Here is a 22,179-nt window from a genome sequence, read left to right on the forward strand (position 1 = left end):
AAGAGATACACATGAGCTGTCAGATGATGGGATTCAAAGAAAACAGACCGTGGCAGTTTTTAAACCCTTTTATCTCAGAAACGGGTAAACATTTTTAATAAAGACAAATTGAAAGAATGATTTGTAGCTAGTGATGAGCGAACTTCTGTTTTAAGTTCGGCGTCTAAAGTTCGGCTTCCGGTTAGCGGAGAATCCCGATATGGATCCCGATATGAATTCCGACTTCCGTTGTGGTCCGTGGTAGCGGAATCAATAATGGCCGATTATTGATTCCGCTACCACGGACCACAACGGAAGTCGGAATCCATATCGGGATCCATATCGGGATTCTCCGCTAACCGGAAGCCGAACTTTAGACGCCGAACTTAAAACAGAAGTTCGCTCATCACTATTTGTAGCCCAAAATTAGTCAAATGAAGAACAAAATTGCCCCGAAGGTGTCCATAGACTGTAAGCAGATGTAGTCTGGTAAAGCTGGCTGAAAACCCTTGTGGGCAGGGACATAACAAGGGATTTAAAAGGTTACACTTGGAGTTTGAATGGGCCCAAAATATCTATCTGCACCATAGCAGGTGACTAGTATTCAAAAGGGCATGTGATAGTTGAAGGACCCTGTTATAGATCTTGCGTTGGGACCTAGGAGCTTCAAAAGGTGATATTTCCTTTCTTTACGGAAAGATTTTACCAAACTAATCTGTTTTCACATGACCATACAATATGATGTTAGTAATGATTTATCCCTGCTCACACAAAGGATTTTTTTTTCTAGAACACTGGATTTTCTGAACAATTTCGCTCTTCTCCCGACGCGTTCACCACAACTTTAGGATAACGTAACATACGCACCACACTTTCATATTCCTCCATGGCCTCGCTCTCTCCAGCCGTGCTGCTGAAACTGCTGGTACTGGATGAAGAGCGAGAGATGTTGGATCTCCCATTCTCTTTCAGTTTAATGTACGGTCTGGAAAACAGAAAGGTTAAGTGAAAAAATGTATTAAACAAAAATCCAGATATTGCAATTTTTTTTATTAATCAATGCCAGGTTTACTATATGAATTTACAAACTGAAGGGGTTTTCAATAGAATTTTTTGTAGATGATTTTTTAATAAAAAGGAAAAAATATATATTTCCACCTCACCTAACTACTTTGTCGGAACAGGTGCTTCATAAATATGGTGGTCATTCTGAACCCCATATTTCTCAATGTATCTACATCAGACAACTGGCATAAATACTGTGATAAATCTCCATACAGCTCTATGTGCTTCCCTTCAGTACATAATAAATCTGGCTGACTGCAGCCACCACTAGAGGGTGCTAAGTGCATAGCAATGTATACAGTTACCATTGAACTCAATAGCTGCTGTAAAATCTCTTTGCACTAAGCTTCCCCTAGTTGCAGGAAAATGCTGTGGATTTATGTCAGGAAGCAGGCAAAGAAGTTAAGCGCCAGATGCCCTCTGACTCTGGGCCCCATGGCATAGTCTGCTTTCATGTCAAGCCTTTCATACACTCACTTAATATAGCTATTGGAGAGTACCTGTCAGCAGTATGGGTGGCTAATCCTTTCTGTGGAGTCTGATTCTTCCAGGAGAGGGTTATAAGTGTTAGGGCTCATGCACACAGCTGCTGCCCAGCCGTTCCATACATTGGGGACTGCAATTTGCGGTCCCTAATGTATGGTCAACATCAGTGGGGCTACCACAGACGGATCCAGACCCATTCAACTTGAATAGGTCTGTGATCTGTCTGCACTGCTGCAAACAAATAAACTATTGCGGTGTGGAGGCACGGAGAGAAACCCCATGGAAGCACTGTAGTGCTTCTGTGGGGTTCCGTGCTTCCGTTCCGCACCACACCTTCCGGATTGCGGACCCTTTCGAGTGTAAGAAATACCATCAGGACAATAAAATATAGCATACTAATATGAGTGCAGATGTAGTAGGTGATGGTTTGTCAGCTGAGGACTTCTGATATCTACTTGGGACGTCGGAACACAACACATTTAAAATCAAATGAAATACTGACTTTTTTTTTTTAGGCCATTTTTAGGCCACCAGATGGCACTGTGATAACATAATGCACATTGGTCTTTGCACACTGACAGGTGCAAACAGTAAATAATTATTGCCAATAAGGATACATACACACAACCGTAAGTGTTCTGCGGTCTACAAACCGCAAATCTACACGGATGGGCTAGCGGTCCACATGTTTCGCCGAAATATAGAACATGTCCTATCTTTTGTGGGGCGGCTGCCCGAATGCAGAAATCAATGGGTCCACACTGTGATGCAGAGTGCACACGGCTCGTATCCGTGTTTTGTGGATCTGTGGTTTGTGGACAGCAAAACAATTACGGTTGTGTGACTGCCCCCTAATCAGTGGCGAATTGGTTCCAGGTAGTCCTGCTTCCAAACCTTACACGATGAGCTACGAAGCTGGAACTACTGTGCCATTGCCTATTAAAGTCATCGTCATGCATACCAGTGTCCTTCACAGTAGACAGACCCATTTCAAACAAGAGCCCCCTCCGGCTATAAGCTCAGCATGTCCTAATAGAGTATACGACTAGTGGCTGAGGCAGAGAGCCCCTTTAAAATCTGAATATTAGGCAAAATTGCAATATTATCCTTACCTTTCTTTGTTGGGACATATCTCTGGCGAACTTGGATTTGATGATGTTTCCGATTTGACATCCTGTGATGAATGGCCACAATCTGGGGTCTTCGGCGTGGCAGGCATGCTATCACTGCCAATAAGAAATTATTAGTTATTATAAATATGATCAGTTATCAGCCAATTTTTTGAAAGATTTTTACTTTTATATGCTTTGTACTGTAGGTTTAGGAAACAATCCTGAAATGATGGGTATATAGTGAATTATGTTATCTGTAGGATGACCTAGAGCGCAATTTCACTCGCTAAAATGGCGCTCTGAAGAATCAAACCAAACATCATAAGACACACATCCTGCCTCCCGTCTCCTAAAAAAAGAGTATACGATGTCAAATAAATCACATCAACAGAAAATTGCATTCCATGACCCCACTCACCTCTTTTAAATGTCTGAGAGGGCTTAATGATACGAGAGATATATCAGTAAGTGATTTTCCACTGAGTAGGCAATAAATATTAGATCAGTGTGGGGACCCTTGAAGATGGCGAGAACCTCTATACCATGCCCCCTCCCCCACTCTGTTGACTGTGGTGAGGAAGGTTTGTATACAGCAGTGGTCACACATACATATCTGTCCTTCCTTACCTTCCCCCTTGGCTCAACATATCCCATGATGTGTGGCGTGAGATGGCCAACTTTGAAAAAAGAACACAGTTTTGAAAGATGTCTATCCTATATGTTCCTGTGTGTGGCCACCCAGTGGTTGTGTTATGAATTGCAGTCTGTCAATGGTTTTGTTAATATTTTGCAAAAATTGGCCAAATTTACTAATACGTGTATGTCTAAAATCTGTCTAAAAAGTGGCATGAATTCAATACTGTTCTCTCACTTGCTTGAAAAGGAGGTGGGACTTCAACAGTAAAAGGGTGTGGCCTATGATGAACCGTTTTGTGTTAAAATTGAGTCGCAATTCTGGCATAAAATTCTGTCTCAAAGTAAGCCAATCAAAAATTGGTATGGAGTTAGACAAAAGTGTCTATCCCTGCACCACATATATCATCCAGCCGGAGCCCTTGTGATAAATCTGGCGTCTGAGCTTTCTTTACAACTTGGTGTGTTTTGTATGTGCTGCCGCTCTATAAATGTCTATCAAAGTTAGTATAACAGAAGTGTGAAAGACATTTAGGTGGCGCTCCAGACAGTTAGGAAACAATGATAGGCACAGACTATTTAATATAATAAAGGACAAGGGCCCCTTACACTGTATAAAAGTAATGCTGGATACTGTGGAATCCAATACTTATAAGTGTCAAAGAAAAGAGCAACGCTGAGTGTATACAAAGGATGAAACGCTGGAGGGTAACCCAAAATGTCCTGTTATTCTGTATATTGTGAAAGGTGCAGTTGGTCTGGAGATTCATTAATCAGGTCATTTAATTGGGTCCTATGCAGATGTTAATCTTATATCGATCGTCAGCGCTCATTGAGTCAAAATAATACATTCCAATAAAAATGTACCTTCGAGTCCGACCTTCAGACTGTGCTTCAGCTCCAGTGTGCAATCGGGGGAAGAGACCAGATCTCCGTTTTATTGGGCTCTTGGACTGTGTCTTTGTTACCACTGCAGGAGGCTGTAGAACACATTGACATAACAGAACATGGCAAATAATATATTTTTTATTGATCCAAGGCAGTAGTCTTGATTAAAAATACTCTATTGTTTTGTGTGTACTGCTCTGATACAGTCCTATGTGTCTCCATGGTTACAGAAAACAAAAGGAACCCTTTGCAAGGTTTGAAACTGCAGTCACTGTCATCTTGTTTTAAGCTACCTTAGGAAAGCAGTAAATGGAAGGGAATAAAACATGATCAGACTACACAGGGCTTCCTTGTAGTCTGTAACCATGGAAACATTTTCTGCATACAACTCAATACTGTTTCATACCAAAATATTACAGATTTTTATTTTTATAACAGTTCCCAATGCTGAATCTGGATTGTATCTCAGTGCACTATTTTGTGGACCCAAAATTCTAAATTCTTTGTGGTGGGGCCAGCCATTCGAATGACCTGCAGCCAGTGTTCCCTTTAAACTGTTTGATTTACAAGGGAATGAAATAAAATAATATTTTAATGCTGTTCTCGAGCGTGGCGGTTGTATCTGTCTGCAGGGTTTGGGATTGTTTTACCTCTATCATTTCCTGAGTACACCACTCACAGGAACAGTGCTTGTAGCCTGGACTGATATAATATGTTACATAGACCTACGTGCATTCAGGAAAGCGGTCTACTGTCTTGTGGGAAGTCTCTTATTCAAACTTCCTTCCCCACAGACTCCTGCTTTTATGAAAGGGGTTGTCTCAAGAAAAATATTTTACATTTTTCAAACCAGCAGTTGGATCCGAATACTTTTATAATTGTAAGCAAATAAAAATTTAAGGGGACATTTATTAAGACTGGCGTGTCTTGTCCGTGCACTGGCGGAGGATCGCCGGAGTTATGTAGAGGTGCCGGCCTCTGTATAACTTCAGCACATCTAGCGCTAACTCTAAATGTAAGACATCTTTCTTGCGGTCTTACATTTACACCATTTTCTACGCCTAAATCAGGCGTAGAAAATGATGAATAAGACGGGCCTGCCGGCCACCTTCTCCAGTCACGCCATGCCCACTTTTTTTAGACCTGGCATGAGCAGGGAAAAAGCGTGCGACAGAATCTGCGCCAGATAGACGCCACAAAAGTGGTGTTTATCTGGTGATAAATGACCCCCTCAGTATAGCCAATGAGTTAATCACTGAAATCTATCTGTATAGCGCCACCTGCTGTTTTCATTTTTTCTCTGTCCTGCTCACTGAGGTTGACATACATGCTCAGTTCTATCCTTCAACTTCCAGCAGCAGAAAGGGCATGCCCCATGAGAAAGTACATGCCCCCCCCCCCCCCCCAAGCTGCCAGCTTGATATAAATCTAGCAGAGCAATTGGAGCGGTGAATGGGGGGGGGGGGGGGGGGGGGGCATGTGAGTTTACAGATCTGGTTCTAAATTTGTTAGAAAGAGTGTCATGTATATATCATATCTGGCATAACCCCTATAAGTGTGGGCCCACAATGCACAGTCTGGTGAATGGGCTCATGCATACTTTATGGCTCAGTATAATATGGCTTAAAATAAAAGAGCCATAGAGGCCAAACGTTTGCTGCGAGATGAATAAATCCCCATACAATTAGAAGACCCCAGTAAACATTCACAGTGCTTACAGAGAACGTGGTTTTGGTGATTTCAGCAGTTGTGTGCACCATGCCTCCGCTCAGGCTCCCAGATAAGCCCCCGGATTGATGCTTTTTCTGACTTGCCACCATAGTTTCCATGGAATGACTGCGTACCCGAATAGCTCTCTTAGACAAAGAAAAGACACGGAAAACAAACAGATTTTATTATGTGCTGACCATAAAGCCACCAGAGAATGTTTGCTGTCAGATAAGAGCCATTGTTTACCGCATAAAGATTAATCCAAACATATATTACCTGCTGAACTTGTCCTTGTCCTCAAATATGCCTTCATCCGATAGCTTTATATCCTTTGTGAGTGCTCAACAGAGGCGCTATCTCTTATAGGGTTACTCTAGAGGCCATATTCTCCCCACATAGTGTGCGGCTGTGGCCTTTTAAGATGTTACACAGGAGCACATGTATATATCATAAGGTTTTAAAGAAAATGTCAGCCTTTGACAGACAGCACTTTATGATCAGCAATATACCATTATTAAAAAAGACAAAGGCAATGGACATGCCTGTGTATAACAGCAGCTGATGCGTTTGAAAAAGGTCACCTTATTTTTTTTTCAGCCATATTTTGTCAGAAATTGCATAGTCATGCACCGAGAATACATACAGTGAAGGATGCCGGAAAGTAGACTTGTAATCAACTGGGATACAAGAGTTGGAAGGTCTTTACCAGTGGACAGCCTTGTGCTGAATAGTCTAAAGAGGGGGAGGGGAGTCAAGGGATCGGTAAACACAATCCACTTTTTAACATCATGTCCTTTTTAGGTCCAAATGTCTGTGCTGATAGATATAAAGGGGTTGTTCAGTTACCGATATTGGTGGCCCATCCTCAGGATAGGTCATCAATGTCAGATCGGCAGAGGTCCAGATCCTGTGGAGTGGTGATTGATTCTGTTATGCACCAGACCATCCTGGCAGGGAGTTTGTGTTGTTTTAAGGTCAAGCAGTAGGTGCTCATCAGAGAAGTGTGTCTCAGACCCTTTAAAGACGCCACCAGATTTGTCAGTAAAGACAACTGCGGTATCAACAGAATCATCCTTGTGATATTTATATAAGAACATACACTCACACTGATGCAAAAAAAGGATGGAAAAAGAAGATCAGCTTCTGCATCTTGTTGGCCACCCTGAGATAGTTCCATGGAAGAGGATGAGGAGCTACCACTGGAAGAGGAGGAGAAGTCAGTAGTGGAGGAGCACAAAGCTGATCATGACAACACCAGCCATGATAGTTAATTATCGCAGCTGGGGCACAGCTGGAAAGAACTGGGTCCTCAGGCATGCTGGCAAGCATGACAAGCTGTCATGCTTTTAGACCCACAGTATCAAAGCAAAATGTTTTCCTGTTGCTGAAAAGAAGGCCAAATTGCTATATTATCAGGATACACCGTGTATGCAGCTTGCTGAAGTTAACAAAAGCCACAGCAGCAACATCCGGTTCAGAATAATGAACATAATGGAGCAGTTTGTTTCATATTTTTTTCATCTGCTGCTCCAGGCTAATGCAAATCAGCAAATTAAGATGTACCACCTTAACAACAATAACTCCAACTGATGCCAATAAATAGGTCTGCCATTTCTGACAGTGGCCCCAGCACACCACTGTCAGTGTCTACCATCATGTTCCGTACTGTATAACTGCGGCTACGCCCGCTGCTAATCCCCTACTGCCACTTCCATTACCCCTACTTCTACTACCATTTCCTCTACACAGCTGCCTCTAATACTATTCTACTACCCCAACATAGCTGCACCCACATCTGTTGGCTTGTCTGTTCCATTGTCACAATCAGACATCTGAGAAGCTCTGACAGATGCCTTTCAGAACCTCCTCCTTGAGCTTTCTTTGTTTTGGTTTTCAGTTCCTCATCTCGTTAGCCTCTCTCAGCTGTCTTGTAGTTGGACTGTTAGCATCCCTTTAAATTCCTCCCCATAATACATTAGTGTGTGGTTTATACAACTTCATGGAGTGTGTGTGCATGCTGATCCTATTTCCCAGTCTTCTACAAGATAAGTGTTGTACATTCATTTGTGATTTTATGTTTGCTGGATCCCAGGTGACCCTGACTCCCTCCGTGTCTAGTGTAGGGAGCCGGTGGTCGAGTCCCCTCACTATTGTAGGGTGTTCAGGTGTTATATAGTCGAGGTACGAGGATATGCGATCATCCACCATTGGGGTGTTCGCATAGGCTGAGCAGAGTCAGGGAGAGTGCCAGGTCTTATGCAGGGGTCTCCCTTTTGTTCCTTAGTTTTGGATCCAGTGAGTCATATATTCATTTTGCATTGTCTTGTTTCCTGTACACCTTCCGTGACATTATAAACCGCCAAAACCGTCTCAAGCATGGATCCGGTTTCACTTTTGACTGAACGCTTCCAGGGTCTTTCATTGGAGGTAGCTGATCTCCGTAAGACTCTTTCTCAGTTTCTAGTGACCGGTTCAGCTTGCGTTCATGGAGTTTGTTCTGAGCCTAAGATCTCGCTCCCGGATACGTTCTTCGGGGGTAGTGAGAATTTTGTGCGTTTCAGAGAGGCTTGCAAACTCCATTTTCGCCTTCTTCCCCATTCCTCTGGTGATGAGGAACGGAGGGTGGGGATCATTATATCGCTGCTCAGGGGTAACGCTCAGTCGTGGGCCTTTTCGCTGCCGGTGGGGGCACGGCCCCTCCGTTCAGTGGATGAATTTTTTTTAGCCCTGGGTCAGATATATGATGATCCGGATCGTGTTGCTTTGGCTGAGTCTAGACTACGTCTGTTATGCCAGGGTAAACAATCCACATAGATTTACTGCTCAGAATTTCGGAGATGGGCAGTTGATACTGGTTGGAATGATGCTGCACTCCGAAGTCAATTTTGCCATGGTCTTTCAGAGGGATTGAAAGATGCATTTGCCTTTCATGAGAAGCCTATCTCCTTGGACGTTGCTATGTCTCAGGCCGTTCGTATTGACAGGCGTCTTAGAGAGAGAGGAGAGATCTCTCCTTCCTGTCATACTCAGTCCCAGGACAGTGCAGCGGTCTCATTCTGTGCGCAGGGGTATCAGTCGCTGTCAGCCCCTTCTGAGCAGGAGCCCATGCAGCTGGGGTTGATTGCCTCTGACAATAGAAGATTCAGCCTGCATGGGAAGGTTTGTTTTTGTTGTGGAGGTATAAATAATTTGGCAAATGTTTGTCCCTCTAGGAGATTCAGGCAGTTTTCTGGGAGTAATAAAGAAACAAAAAGGAAAAAATCTTTTAAAAATGTTCCATCTGTTACTATTGGCAGGGTTGAGGCGGAAATTGAAGGTTTTCCGTTTGCTTGTAGTTCCCGTTTTGTCCTGCCTGCCAGGGTGGCGCTAGAGAGCAAGAACATTTTTTGTGAGATTTTTGTAGATAGTGGAGCAGCTGTCAATCTCATTGATAATCATTTTGCGATAACTCATGGTTTCCAGGTATGCACTTTGGGAAAGGATATTCCTGTTTTTGCTATTTATTCCGCTCCACTTTCTCAGAAATCATTAAAGGGCATAGTTCACAATATTCGTTTAATTGTGAGTGATGTTCATGTTGAGGATGTGTCATGTTTCGTCCTTAGCGGATTACCTACTCCTCTTGTGTTGGGGCTACCCTGGCTCACTAAACATAACCCCACCATTGATTGGCAAGCGAGGCAAATAAATGGTTGGAGTGACTTTTGCAGAGAGAATTGCCTCACAACATCTGTTTCTGAGGTTTCTACTAAGACTTACAACCTTTTCTCTCTGAATTTTCGGATGTCTTCTCTGAGAGTGGAGTTCAGGATTTTCCCCTGCACAGGGAGTACGATTGCCCTATTAATCTCATCCCAGGTGCCAAGCTGCCTAAATCTCGTTTATACAATCTTTCCCAACCTGAAAGGGTCGCTATGCATGCTTATATCTCTGAGAGTCTGAGAAAAGGACACATACGACCCTCGAAGTCACCTGTTGCCGCTGGTTTTTTTTTTGTTAAGAAAAAAGATGGTTCTTTAAGACCTTGTCTGGATTTCAGGGAGCTGAACAGTATCACTATTCGTGACCCTTATCCGCTTCCTCTGATCCCGGACCTGTTTAACCAGATTGTTGGGGCTAAAGTCTTTTCCAAATTAGATCTAAGAGGGGCATACAACCTGGTCAGGGTCAGAGAAGGAGACGAATGGAAGACGGCCTTCAATACCCCTGAGAGCCATTTTGAGAATTTGGTTATGCCTTCTGGTTTGATGAATGCCCCAGCCGTTTTTCAGCATTTCGTGAACAGCATTTTTTATCATTTAATGGGAAAATTTGTATTAGTGTATTTGGATGTCATTTAGATTTTTTCTCCTGATTTCAAAACTCATAAGGAACACTTACGTCAGGTCTTGCTCATCCTGCGGGAGAAAAAATTATATGCGAAACTGGAAAAATGTGTGTTTGCGGTTCCAGAAATTCAATTTCTGGGGTTTCTTCTCTCCGCTTCTGGTTTTCGCATGGACCCCGAGAAGGTCCGCGCTGTGCTTGAGTGGGAGCTTCCTGAGAATCAGAAGGCGCTGATGCATTTTTTGGGCCTTGCCAATTATTACAGGGTGTTTATTTCGAATTATTCCTCTATTGTTAAACCACTCACTGATATGACCAGAAAGGGGGTAGATTTTTCTTCCTGGTCGGTAGAGGCGCGTAAGGCCTTTTCTAATATCAAGGAGAGTTTTGCTTCCGCTCCCATCTTGGTACAACCTGATATTTCTCTACCCTTCATAGTTGAGGTTGATGCTTCTGAGGTGGGTGTGGGTGCGGTCTTGTCTCAGGGTTCCTCTCCTGCCAAATGGCGACCGTGTGCCTTTTTCTCGAAGAAACTCTCCTCCGCAGAGAGAAATTACGATGTGGGAGATAGGGAATTGTTGGCCATCAAGTTGGCTTTTGAGGAATGGCGCCATTGGCTAGAGGGAGCCAGACATCCTATTACCGTGTTTACTGACCATAAAAATCTGGCCTACTTGGAGTCAGCCAAGCGTCTGAACCCGAGACAGGCCAGATGGTCTTTGTTCTTTTCAAGGTTTAATTTTGTTGTCACGTTCCGCCCCGGGGTTAAGAATGTGAAGGCAGATGCCCTGTCACGTTGTTTTCCTGGAGGTGGGAATTTTGAAGACCCGGGTCCCATTTTGGCTGAAGGTGTGGTAGTCTCTGCTCTTTTTCCTGAATTGGAGGCAGAGGTGCAGGCAGCCCAGTCAGAGGCTCCTGATCTTTGTCCTCCTGGGAGGTTGTTTGTGCCTCTCGCTTTAAGACACAAGATTTTTAAGGAACACCATGATACGGTCCTTGCTGGGCACCCGGGGGCAAGAGCCACAGTGGATCTCATCGCTCAGAGATTCTGGTGGCCTGCGCTTCGTAAGTCGGTTGAGGGTTTTGTGGCAGCCTGCGAGACTTGCGCTCGTGCCAAAGTTCCTCATTCACGGCCATCAGGTCCTCTCCTTCCCTTACCCATTCCTTCCCATCCTTGGACACATCTGTCCATGGACTTCATTACGGACCTGCCTCGTTCCTCGGGGAAGACTGTGATTCTAGTGGTGGTGGACCGTTTTAGTAAAATGGTGCATTTCATCCCTTTTCCTGCTTTGCCCAATGCTAAGACGCTGGCGCAGGCATTTATTGATCACATTGTCAAATTGCATGGTATTCCTTCAGACATAGTTTCTGATAGGGGCACGCAGTTTGTTTCCAGATTCTGGAAGGCTTTCTGTTCTCGCTTGGGGGTTCAGTTGTCATTCTCTTCTGCTTTCCACCCGCAGTCGAATGGCCAGACAGAACCCGTCAATCAGAATCTGGAGACATATCTGCGCTGTTTTGTGGCGGAGAATCAGGAGGATTGGTGTTCTTTTTTGTCCCTTGCCGAGTTTGCTTTAAATAACCGTCGTCAGGAGTCCTCTGATAAGTCACCATTTTTTGGTGCATATGGGTTTCATCCGCAGTTTGGGACATTCTCGGGAGAGGGGTCTTCTGGTTTACCTGATGAGGACAGATTCTCCTCATCTTTGTCATCGATTTGGCAAAAGATTCAGGATAATCTAAAGAGCATGAGTGAGAGATATAAGCGTGTGGCAGATAAGAGACGTGTGCCTGGTCCGGACCTGAATGTTGGTGATCTGGTGTGGTTGTCTACCAAGAATATCAAATTGAAGGTTCCCTCCTGGAAGTTGGGTCCTAAGTTTTTTGGGCCTTACAAAATCCTGTCTGTCATCAATCCTGTTGCCTACCGTCTTGATCTTCCTCAGACTTGGAAGATCCATAATGTTTTTCATAAGTCCTTATTAAAACCTTATGTTCAACCCATTGTACCCTCGCCTTTGCCTCCTCCTCCTCTGATTATGGTTGATGGTAATCTTGAATTTCAGGTCTCTAGGATTGTGGATTCTCGTGTTGTCTGCGGTTCTCTCCAGTACCTCGTTCATTAGGAGGGTTATGGTCCTGAGGAGAGGATGTGGGTCCCAGTGACGGACATTAAGGCCACTTGTCTCATTAGGGCTTTCCATAGGTCCCATCCTGAGAAGGTGGGCTCTGAGTGTCCGGAGTCCACTCGTAGAGGGAGGGGTACTGTCGCAACCAGACATCTGAGAAGCTCTGACAGATGCCTTTCAGAACCTCCTCCTTGAGCTTTCTTTGTTTTGGTTTTCAGTTCCTCATCTTGTTAGCCTCTCTCAGTTGTCTTGTAGTTGGACTGATTGCATCCCTTTAAATTCCTCCCCATAATGCATTAGTGTGCGGTTTATACAACTTCCTGGAGTGTGTGTGCATGCTGATCCTATTTCCCAGTCTTCTACAAGATAAGTGTTGTACATTCATTTGTGATTTTATGTTTGCTGGATCCCAGGTGACCCTGACTCCCTCCGTGTCTAGTGTAGGGAGCCGGTGGTCGAGTCCCCTCACTATTGTAGGGTGTTCAGGTGTTATATAGTCGAGGTATGAGGATATGCGATCATCCACCATTGGGGTGTTCGCATAGGCTGAGCAGAGTCAGGGAGAGTGCCAGGTCTTATGCAGGGGTCTCCCTTTTGTTCCTTAGTTTTAGATCCAGTGAGTCATATATTCATTTTGCATTGTCTTGTTTCCTGTACACCTTCCGTGACATTCATGCTGTGCTGCTACTGCTGCCACTTGCCACTATTACCATTACACAACATAGATCCAAACATTTTCACATCCACACTGTTCTGCTGCTGCTCCCAAATAAAATGGATGATTTTTCGAGGCTTATGCAGTACAGACCACTGTTTCTTCTGACACATTACCACGCGTGCAGAGGCAGGCATCTGTCCCTGCTAATGCATAACTTTTGGGTGCTTGTTCCCAATCACTTCATTCATCGGGTGAATCTGTCGTTCGTGCAGGCACCACCAATCATCGTTTCTGGGCAAATGAACATGCTGTGTAAATAGCGATCTGTTGCCCAGAAACAACCATTAAGTATAGAGACGAGGGATCGCAATAGCGACTCCTCATCCTCATACTGTGAAGAAGATTGCTCCATGTAAATGCAGTGGTCTCCTCCACTGAGCGTGCAGCCGACTGTCGGGAAGGAACGCTTCCTTCTCAACAATCCTCTGCTACATCGTTCAGTCTAAACCCGCCTTTAGAGTTCGACCATCATATTTTGCCAAGATAATTTAACAAATAAATTATCACTGAATTTGGATTTAAAAAAATGGCATTGAAGTGTGGAAAGGATGGTTTTCTCAATAGCCAGATACTACCATGGACCTCCAGATCTCTATTCACTGTAATGGGATCTGGTGGAGATCCAGCAACTTTCCGGCATATATGCCGGCTTTCGGCCAGACAAAAATTACTACATGTAGGACTTTTTGCACGTTGGATACAGTGACTTCCAGCAGTCTGTTCCTCCGTCAGAACAAACTGCCAGAATTAAAAAGCCTGGTTTAAGTATAGGGGGCATGGGAGTTGCATAGAAAGCAGAGCCTCTAGGTGTAATGGCAACACCCCTGTTGCTCCTAGAGGCTTATTTGCATATATTAAAACATCATTATTCTCAGCAATGTGGGCACATATGGACATGGGACCAACACAGATGCCTTCAGCTGCCAAGTGCACATGTAGCAGGTCAGTTTCATAGGTACAAATCTGCTGACAGATGCCCTTTAAGGTCTTCACTGTAGCCCACTACTGATGTACAGTATACTGCACAGTACGGCAAGCAACGGTGTGCATATTAGAGCTGTGTACATACTAAATTATTCACATTACTTATTACCAAAGCAAAAAGCAGAGTTTTGCAGATTAGTGAACAATATATCGTGACTTAACACACTATTTATCTGAAATAAGAATGCAATCGGAAGAGGCGGACTGCAATCCCAAGCAATCATAGAGCATGTAGTATGCTATTACAAGTCACACACCTCACCCGACAGCCATGCCAGCCATTATCCTTCGAAGTGGCACAGCTACCAGGGGCTTAAATGCTCATCAAACCCAGAGTCTGCGTTCTGAAGGCTAAACGCTGCTAAAATCAGAGCGGTACTCTTTAATTAACCGTTCTGCAGCTGCCTGTATCCACATAAATGTCAGTTCTGGCAGCTCTCCCGGTATCCGTACATGCCATCTGGTCATGGCATGTCAGTTAGAGAAAGCACTATATATATATATATATATATATATATATATGAACATGTTTAACAGAAAATATTTCTTATTTTTAAGGAACTGCTCCATTTACTAAGAAAATCCTGTGTTCTTCTCAAGAACCTAATAGTACAGTAGCTGATCATTGAGAAGTCATTTACACGCTGTTTAAAGGGGACCTGTCGCCTCTCCTGACATGTCTGATTTAGCAAATAATTGTATCCCCTATAAAATCACAATTCTCGCATCTATTCTTATGACTGTATGTTGTGCTGTTCATGAGGTTTTTTAAAGCAGTTTTTTAAGCCAACACCAGATGTGGATTAAAAAAAAGAGAAGTGGTATCTTTATATGTGGCCTCCACTTATGATCTACTTCTGAGTTTGGCTTCAAAAATGGCAACAAAAAAAAAATGCATGTGTGGCTATAACTTTACCAGCGGGGTGTGTGTGGACAGTCTGACACTATTCAATCAGTGCTGCCAGTGTCAGACTGTGCAGGGACACACCCCTAACTGGTAACCTTTATTGATAAACCTCCAGGAGGAATAATAGAGGAATGACACAACATAGTGTCGATAGTTTTTGCACCTTTTTGGAGGAGAGCAGACCTATGCCCATACTCGTACAGACCGTAGTCTGATAACAGATTCACTTTAAAATGGTTGACTCATCATAGGCAACCCCTTTAATACTGCAGCTGCCTTAGCAATCAGCTGGAACCAATAGTGGCTAACCAGGGAAATGGGGCTTTTCGTGCGGCCATTCAAATAAATACCCATCCAGACAAAAGATAAATGGGCCAGGTTTGCCAGTCCAAAGCTGCTGCAATTCTTAAACCATTCATAAAACACAACATAGCACAAAACTCCCTTAGTCAGTCACATATAATACAATGCGATGTTATAGTAATATTGGTAAAAATAGGCTACATGGAGATAGGCATGCTGGGATCAGTCATCTATTGTTTGTTAGCCAAACAAGAAGTAGATATAAAAATAGAAGAAGTTTAACCCCTTGCTGATGTCGGGTCTTTAAAGATGGTGCTTGCTCCCATGGCAAAAGTCTGCAATTAGCGTTAATACCGTGGACATTTAACCTCAGATGCCTAAGGTGTCTAAGAGGGCTAAAAGCTGGAAGCATGCGCTTCTGGGTAAGGAACGCCTCCCCCTGAGGAGATCGGGGAAGGCGTTCATACATAGTAATGAGACTGCTCTCTACCTCACAGTTTTTTTTTTTGTCTTCCTCTGGATCCACTTGCAGGATAACAGGCCAAACAGAATGGACAAATGTCTTTTTTTAGCCTTATGTACTATGTTACTATGTTACTGCGCCTGTACTAGGCTTCCAGGCTCATTATGTGTATGTGGCGAAACTAACCTCGCCACTGGGTTTTGGAGGGGCCTGTTTGCCAGCTTGCCTCAGGATTATGTCCCATATACTAACTTTGAAGGAGAAGACAGACCGGCGGCACAGCCTAAATCTGTGGAACTGTTTTGGGCAGGAAAGCCATGCTTGCGGTCAGCCAAATGTGACTTCCATGGAATTCGTGAACCCCTGCTCGGATCTGGGTGATTTTTTGATATGTTGTTCACCCAGATCAGAGATATCCATGGATGTATACATTATGGGGGTATGTGGGGTTTTGAGGTGTTTTCTGTGTTTTGGGAAAAATATGTGATTTCTGCCTGTGAGTGATTAACTTAGCCCATTATGTTTGGTAATTGTATCACAGGCAGAGCCCAATGTGTTTTGGTAATTGTATTTTGTTAATTGCATCACAGACCATGCCATTGTGTTAGTTAATTGCGTCAAAGACAATGCCATTGTGTTTGATCACAGACAATGCCATTGTGTTTGTTGAATAGGGTTAGTTTTTGTGTTTAAACCGTAAAGCTGTAAATGATTGGCTGCTATGTCATTTCCTCAGTTCCCAACCAGGTCCACGGGGGTGGTACCCTTGTTGGAAAATGTGTATATTACGAAACTCTTTTACCCTGCTACAACCTCCTAAGAGCATTTACCTTGTCATCTCGTGTACTTTTACATTATATCCCCACAAATGTGCATTGAAAACCTTGTTAATTTTATATTGCTGTAATTTCCATGTTCACCAGCAGGTGGCAGCAATGTTCTGGCAAGGATTTAAGTTCAGTTTAGTGTTTCTAGGCTGGAATAGTTCATTCCAGCTTGGCTCTCCCCTCTGTGAGCAGAGTCGGTTGCTCCCACATCCTGCCTCATGTGTGGAGAAGGAAGTTAGAGGGAGTGTGCCAACCACCCCTGCTAGGGAAAGGCTGTGCGTTTAGGAGCTCCCAGATATAGGGAATCAAGCCAGGATCTTGTCTCGGCTGAGACTTTGATCCCCATCCCCAGCCTGAGCTCTGCAGCCTCAGCTTGAAGAAGCAAGCAGACAACTCCAGTTCCAGGAAGAAGCCATACCCTGTGAAGACAACTGTGAGTAAAGTCCAGAGACCCAGGAGAAGCCATATTCCTCCTCAGCTAGTCAGTCCCTATACAGCAGAAGATAGAAAGTGCAGAAGCCAAGTTCCTGCCACAGTTTAGAGCTAACAAGCAGACGTCCTGTCCTGCAAGCTCTAGGTAAATGAGCGAGCAGAAGATAAATTCCTGCCAACCATTGCCAATACCTGCTGGGACCCAAAGACTAAAGCTGTATCTTGCTTGGATGAAGGTTACCATCAGTAAAGACAAGTTTGAACTTTACCAAGGGTCTGGATCTCAATTAATGCTCCAAATTCCTCTATTACTCCTACTAGCACTACACTCATTTTATTGCAAGTGAGCCAGGATCCAGGAGTCCAGCCGTACCCAGGCAGGAGACACCGTTGACACTATTGCCACTATCATACAGAGATATTACACCACTCTGGCATTCCTAACCTGGTACGCGAGTTACAACACCTTAAGGGGGCCTGTGACAGTACCCTGCGCACGCTGCAATTGGCGTCACAAACAGAACTATAGAGTATTATACCCATATCCTGACCCACTGCATAATTTGGCGTCCGGGTAACCGTACCACGGTCCTGCTCATTGCACATAACTATAACAAAGTTATAGGGGTCAGAATACAGTGATGACAAGAAAAAATATATATTTTTCAAAAGCATTAAAACGCCAAAAAAACTATACAAGTGTGTTATCAATGTAATCGTACTAACCTGGAGAATGAAGAAAAATAGTCAGTTTTACTGTATAGTGAATGCCTTAAAAACAAAACCCCTAAACCTGTGGCAGAATTTTTTTTTTTCAAATTCTATCCCGTATGGATATTTTTTTTCCTGCTTCCCACTACATTGTATGCAATATAAAATGGTGGCATTAGAAAGTACAACTTGTGTGAACGGAAAAATAAAAAAAACCTCATGGCTTCAGGAAGGCAGGGAGCGAAATATGAAAACACAAAAACGGAAAATCGCTGCAGCAGGAAGGGGTTAAAGTGGTTTGTCCAGTACATGTGAAGATGTCTATATTTACCTGCTCCCCTGTGCTCCATTCTTGTCTCTGTGACTTCTGGGTTGTCCTCACTCCGGTCCCCTCCTGTCAACTTCCACACGGATGAGGGCACATAACTGGCCTCAGGGTTGAGGTGCTACCAAGCAGCGCATCACTGCAGGGTCACGTGCTGCTCGAGGACAGTCAATTGCATTGGCACACAAGATCCCTTTCACAAGGAAGTTGACAGGAGAAAAAGTCCACTGCAGACAGGCTAGGAGCCACGAAGCCACAGAGCCGTAGGGACTGGAAGGTACAGATCTCTGTACAGGTACTGCTGGGTGTAGGTGGATTTGGCGGGGTTTGGAGGATTTGAAGAAATAATCCTGGACAATCCCTTCAAAACACACAACTTTATCTGTTTGTCCACAAACCACAGATCCACAAAATACGGATACTGTCCGTGTGCATTCCACATTTTTCTACTAGATATCTTCTGGATAGGTCATCAATAGCAGATCGGCAGGGGTCCAACACCCAGGACCCCCACCAATCAGCTGTTAGAAGAGGCTGGAGTGAGCTCTGTGGCCTCTTCCTAGGCTATGTGACATCACCGTACATCACATGGCCTAGTTGCAGCTCAGCTCCATTCAAGTCAATGGGGCTGAGCTGCAATATTGAGCACAGCTGCTATACAGTGTATGGTGCCAGGAGATGGCTGCGCTCACCTCACCAGAGCTTCGGGGAGTGTGGCAGTTCCCTGAAAGAGCTAATCGGTGGGGGAGCTGGGATTTGGACCCCCGCCGATGTAAGAATGATGACCTATCCTGAGAATAGGTCACCAGTACCAATTCCTGGATAACCCCTTTAACAAACTTTATATGAAAGGAATATATATATATATATATATATATATATATATATATATAAAAGGGGTTCTCCACTTTGAGCAGTATCTACTTGTTAGAAGGTTCCCTTGACAATAAGCTTATCACAGAGCGTCTTCTTGCTGGGACCCCGGCAATCAGCAGTAATGGGTTGGGTGATCTGGCAGTAAACATTCCCTACAGCGCCATCTCAGGGGAAATTAAGCATTACATGAAACACACACAAATGGGTTGTCTGTGTAATGTACGACAAAATAGGTCTTTATAGAGCGAGAGACATCCTTTTTAACTGTTTGCCACTCTTGCTAAATGATGAGGATCCTGAACACAGAACTCCCCTCTATTGGCTAAGAATTCCCCAGTTGAGTAGATGAAAAAAGTTTTTTTTTAAATAGACAACCCCTTTAAATGTGAGTTTTACGTAAACTGGGGTACAGTAGGTTATTATAAATGGGTACGCCTCTTTACTCACTTTGAAGGACTCCAGGAAACCTCCATGAGCGCCATTCTCAAACTTGTCTTCTTCTGGACCTAAGCCAAGCATAGCCTGTGTATGCACATGAAGGTCATCATGAAGATTGTCCAAAAGAGCAGCTCTTGTCCGGTCCTAGGTGAAGCAAGATGTAGAAAAGGAAGATATATTTAATTCCTAAAAATAACTGTAAGGTGGATAAAGCTATACCAGAACACATTAAGCACTCGAACCAACAGATGTATTTACATGGGGTTTACTTACCTCAAGCTTAGCAAACTTGTCAGACTTGCAGCAGGCATGCTCTCCATTAATAAGTTTAGTCAGTAAAAATTCACGAAACTCAGCATTCTGGAAAGATAGGAAAATCACAAAATCTGTATATTTGTTTCAATGCTGAATTAATTTTACTAGGAAACTCCTCTATATCATAAATTGAAAAAGACACCTACATATGTGAAAAATTGCTTATACGGGACACAAATGATTGAAATGCTGGAGTACAAAATTAAATATTCATAAGAAGAGATGAGCGAAGTTTTGAAAAATTCAATTCTGCAGTTCACCGAAGCTTGACAAAAAAATTGGATTCATTACGAATTCATTTGTCACGCATCGCTATAAATCAGGTATAAACAGGCCACTTGGCCTTAGCGTACAGCCACAAGGAGCGACCATGTTGGCCAATTATCCAATTTCATAACGAAGACCGCATTTAATTTTTAATGGCCAAGAGGCACCTTTAAACAGGGGCTGAACCCACTTCTCCAACCCTCATGCTCTACTGCTCTACACGTGGGAGCCCTTCTTCTGCCATCTGCTTTTCCTCCTTTTCCACATCATTTGATATCGATGAGAATATGTCATCAGGAACCTCCAGCTCCAGCTATGTCTGTATCTTGCTGACTTTTCTTGGGCATGGAGACTTTGACGGATGATTTGGAAGAAGTAAAGCCAGGAAAACATGAGGATGGTCATTATTAAGACTTGGCCCCCCTAAAGGGTGCAGACTGGATGGTATTGGTTGGCACGCTGGCAGTGGAATAATAAAGGCTTCCATCTCATTGGTATTGAATTACATATCTTAGTTTACAGCTAATGTAAGAATTAGTAAACATAGGAATAAACAATTAAGTCTCCCTGCACTCTCCCTGTCCAATATTCTTCTATTAAGGGCTCTTTCACACAAGCAAGTCCATTTAGGGAATGTGTGAGCGTGATTATCCGTTATGGACTTGTAGGTGCGCGCGGCATTATTGTGATTTATAATGCTATGTGCCTCTGCTTGACCTTACTTCTACAGAATTGTACTGACAGCTTTATGTTACTATAATCATGTAGAAGTAAGCAGAGACACATAGCATTATAAATCACGATAATGCCCTGCGCTCCTACAAGTCTAGAATGATGAATGGAGCGTGATTCCTGCAATGGACTCGCTCATGTGAAACAGCCTTTAAAAGGGTTGTCTGGATTCAGAGCTGAACCCAGACATAACCTATTCTTCACCCATTCAGCACGTATTAGTGGAGCATCAGAGCATTTCATGCTCCAATGCTCCCCTGGCCCTGCGCTGCATCGTACAGGCCAAGAAAGCACTAAAGACCGCCCACTGGTGCCGATGACATCACTGGGCTCACTACTAGTTGGAAGTCACTGCCCAGCATTTCCATACAGACCCAGTATGTCACCCGGTTGTGAAAAAAAAATCCCTTGCCCTGCGCAACACAGCACAGGTGAGGGGAGAAGGCTGACACCCCATGGGTACTGTAATGGCTGCCAGGAGTGCTTGTAATGATTGAAGTCCCAATATTAGCCAAACCAACAAAAATGAATGGAACATTACAACTTCACAGCTGGCAGCTTTCCACCTAGTATATATTTGCCATTTTTGATGTTTGTGACATTTCTATTTGACTATTCACCGGCCAGTGAGAACTTACTTCCCGCTCTCTGTTATATAAGGGAAGAAAAGTAACAACTTCTCTAAATGTAATGGTGTCACTTTTTTTCACGCCTTTGCTTTTACCAGCCTGGGGGCCTGTATCACGGGTCAGAAACAGCAGTGCAGGTAAAATCCATGCCGTGCTGCCAGTTATACAGTATTATATTTACCTGTAAGGTACATTGCACTTTAAAGCTGAGCCGGCTCAGTACACTACCCAGACATGACTTCGTTTTGTCCATAATAAAGTTATATAAAAGTTGATCCTAAGAAAGAATTTTGCAAGACAAACTCTACCAGCAGGGCCCAGCGGTGAGGAGTCAGAAAGTGTGAGACATACTGAACACATTTGGTATTCAAATTTCCTTGCATCTCTTTCATCTGTATGAAACCAGCAGGGACGCACAGGGTTGGTATGTGGTACGCTGACGCGTTTACGACAGCTCAGGGAGAATCATGACTAATATTTTGACTGCCGAAAGCTGGCATTCATTTTTTTTTCTCCCAATGATGGTCTGCTCCCTACTGAGTACACAGACATTGGTTTAGAGGATAAATTGGTTAATTTTATTGAGCCGGCTGCTTGGTTCCCTGAGTCACTGTTAGGTGGCCGCGGGATGTCTATGGCAGGTGTCTCTGCTGGAAGAAATGACATGAGTCAATGCACTTGGAAGGAAAGGATATAACACACCTCACTTGCTGTATAAACCACAAATGTACAGAATTTAGGTGCTGATTTCCATTCCTCGTGTGGTTTCACAGATTGTTTTACTGAGGCTCAATGCAGTTTTATCACCTTACTGAATGTAACGGACTCCAAACTGGAGAATGAAGCTGTTAGAAAATTCAAAAGGCGAATACAAAGACAGTCAAAGTTTTCTTCACCTTATGTATCCTGGTTTTGTCACTG

The 22,179-nt window shown here is 43.6% G+C and overlaps 1 protein-coding gene across 2 annotated transcripts in view; it reads right to left on the minus strand.

The window, feature by feature from the left end:
• The window catches only part of LOC122930430 (rap1 GTPase-activating protein 2-like), a 135,062-nt gene that overhangs the window by 14,270 nt on the left and 98,613 nt on the right, over positions 1-22,179 (minus strand). For both annotated transcript variants that reach the window (XM_044283834.1, XM_044283833.1), the window contains exons 13-18: positions 19,589-19,675; positions 19,325-19,459; positions 5,882-6,019; positions 4,143-4,255; positions 2,643-2,756; positions 847-964 (exon numbers count right to left, since the gene is read on the minus strand). In XM_044283834.1, the coding sequence (XP_044139769.1) occupies positions 847-964; positions 2,643-2,756; positions 4,143-4,255; positions 5,882-6,019; positions 19,325-19,459; positions 19,589-19,675 (705 nt within the window). The remainder of the gene's footprint in view (positions 1-846; positions 965-2,642; positions 2,757-4,142; positions 4,256-5,881; positions 6,020-19,324; positions 19,460-19,588; positions 19,676-22,179) is intronic.

Source organism: Bufo gargarizans, chromosome 3 (assembly GCF_014858855.1).
Source record: "Bufo gargarizans isolate SCDJY-AF-19 chromosome 3, ASM1485885v1, whole genome shotgun sequence".
NCBI classification, from domain to species: Eukaryota; Metazoa; Chordata; class Amphibia; order Anura; family Bufonidae; genus Bufo; species Bufo gargarizans.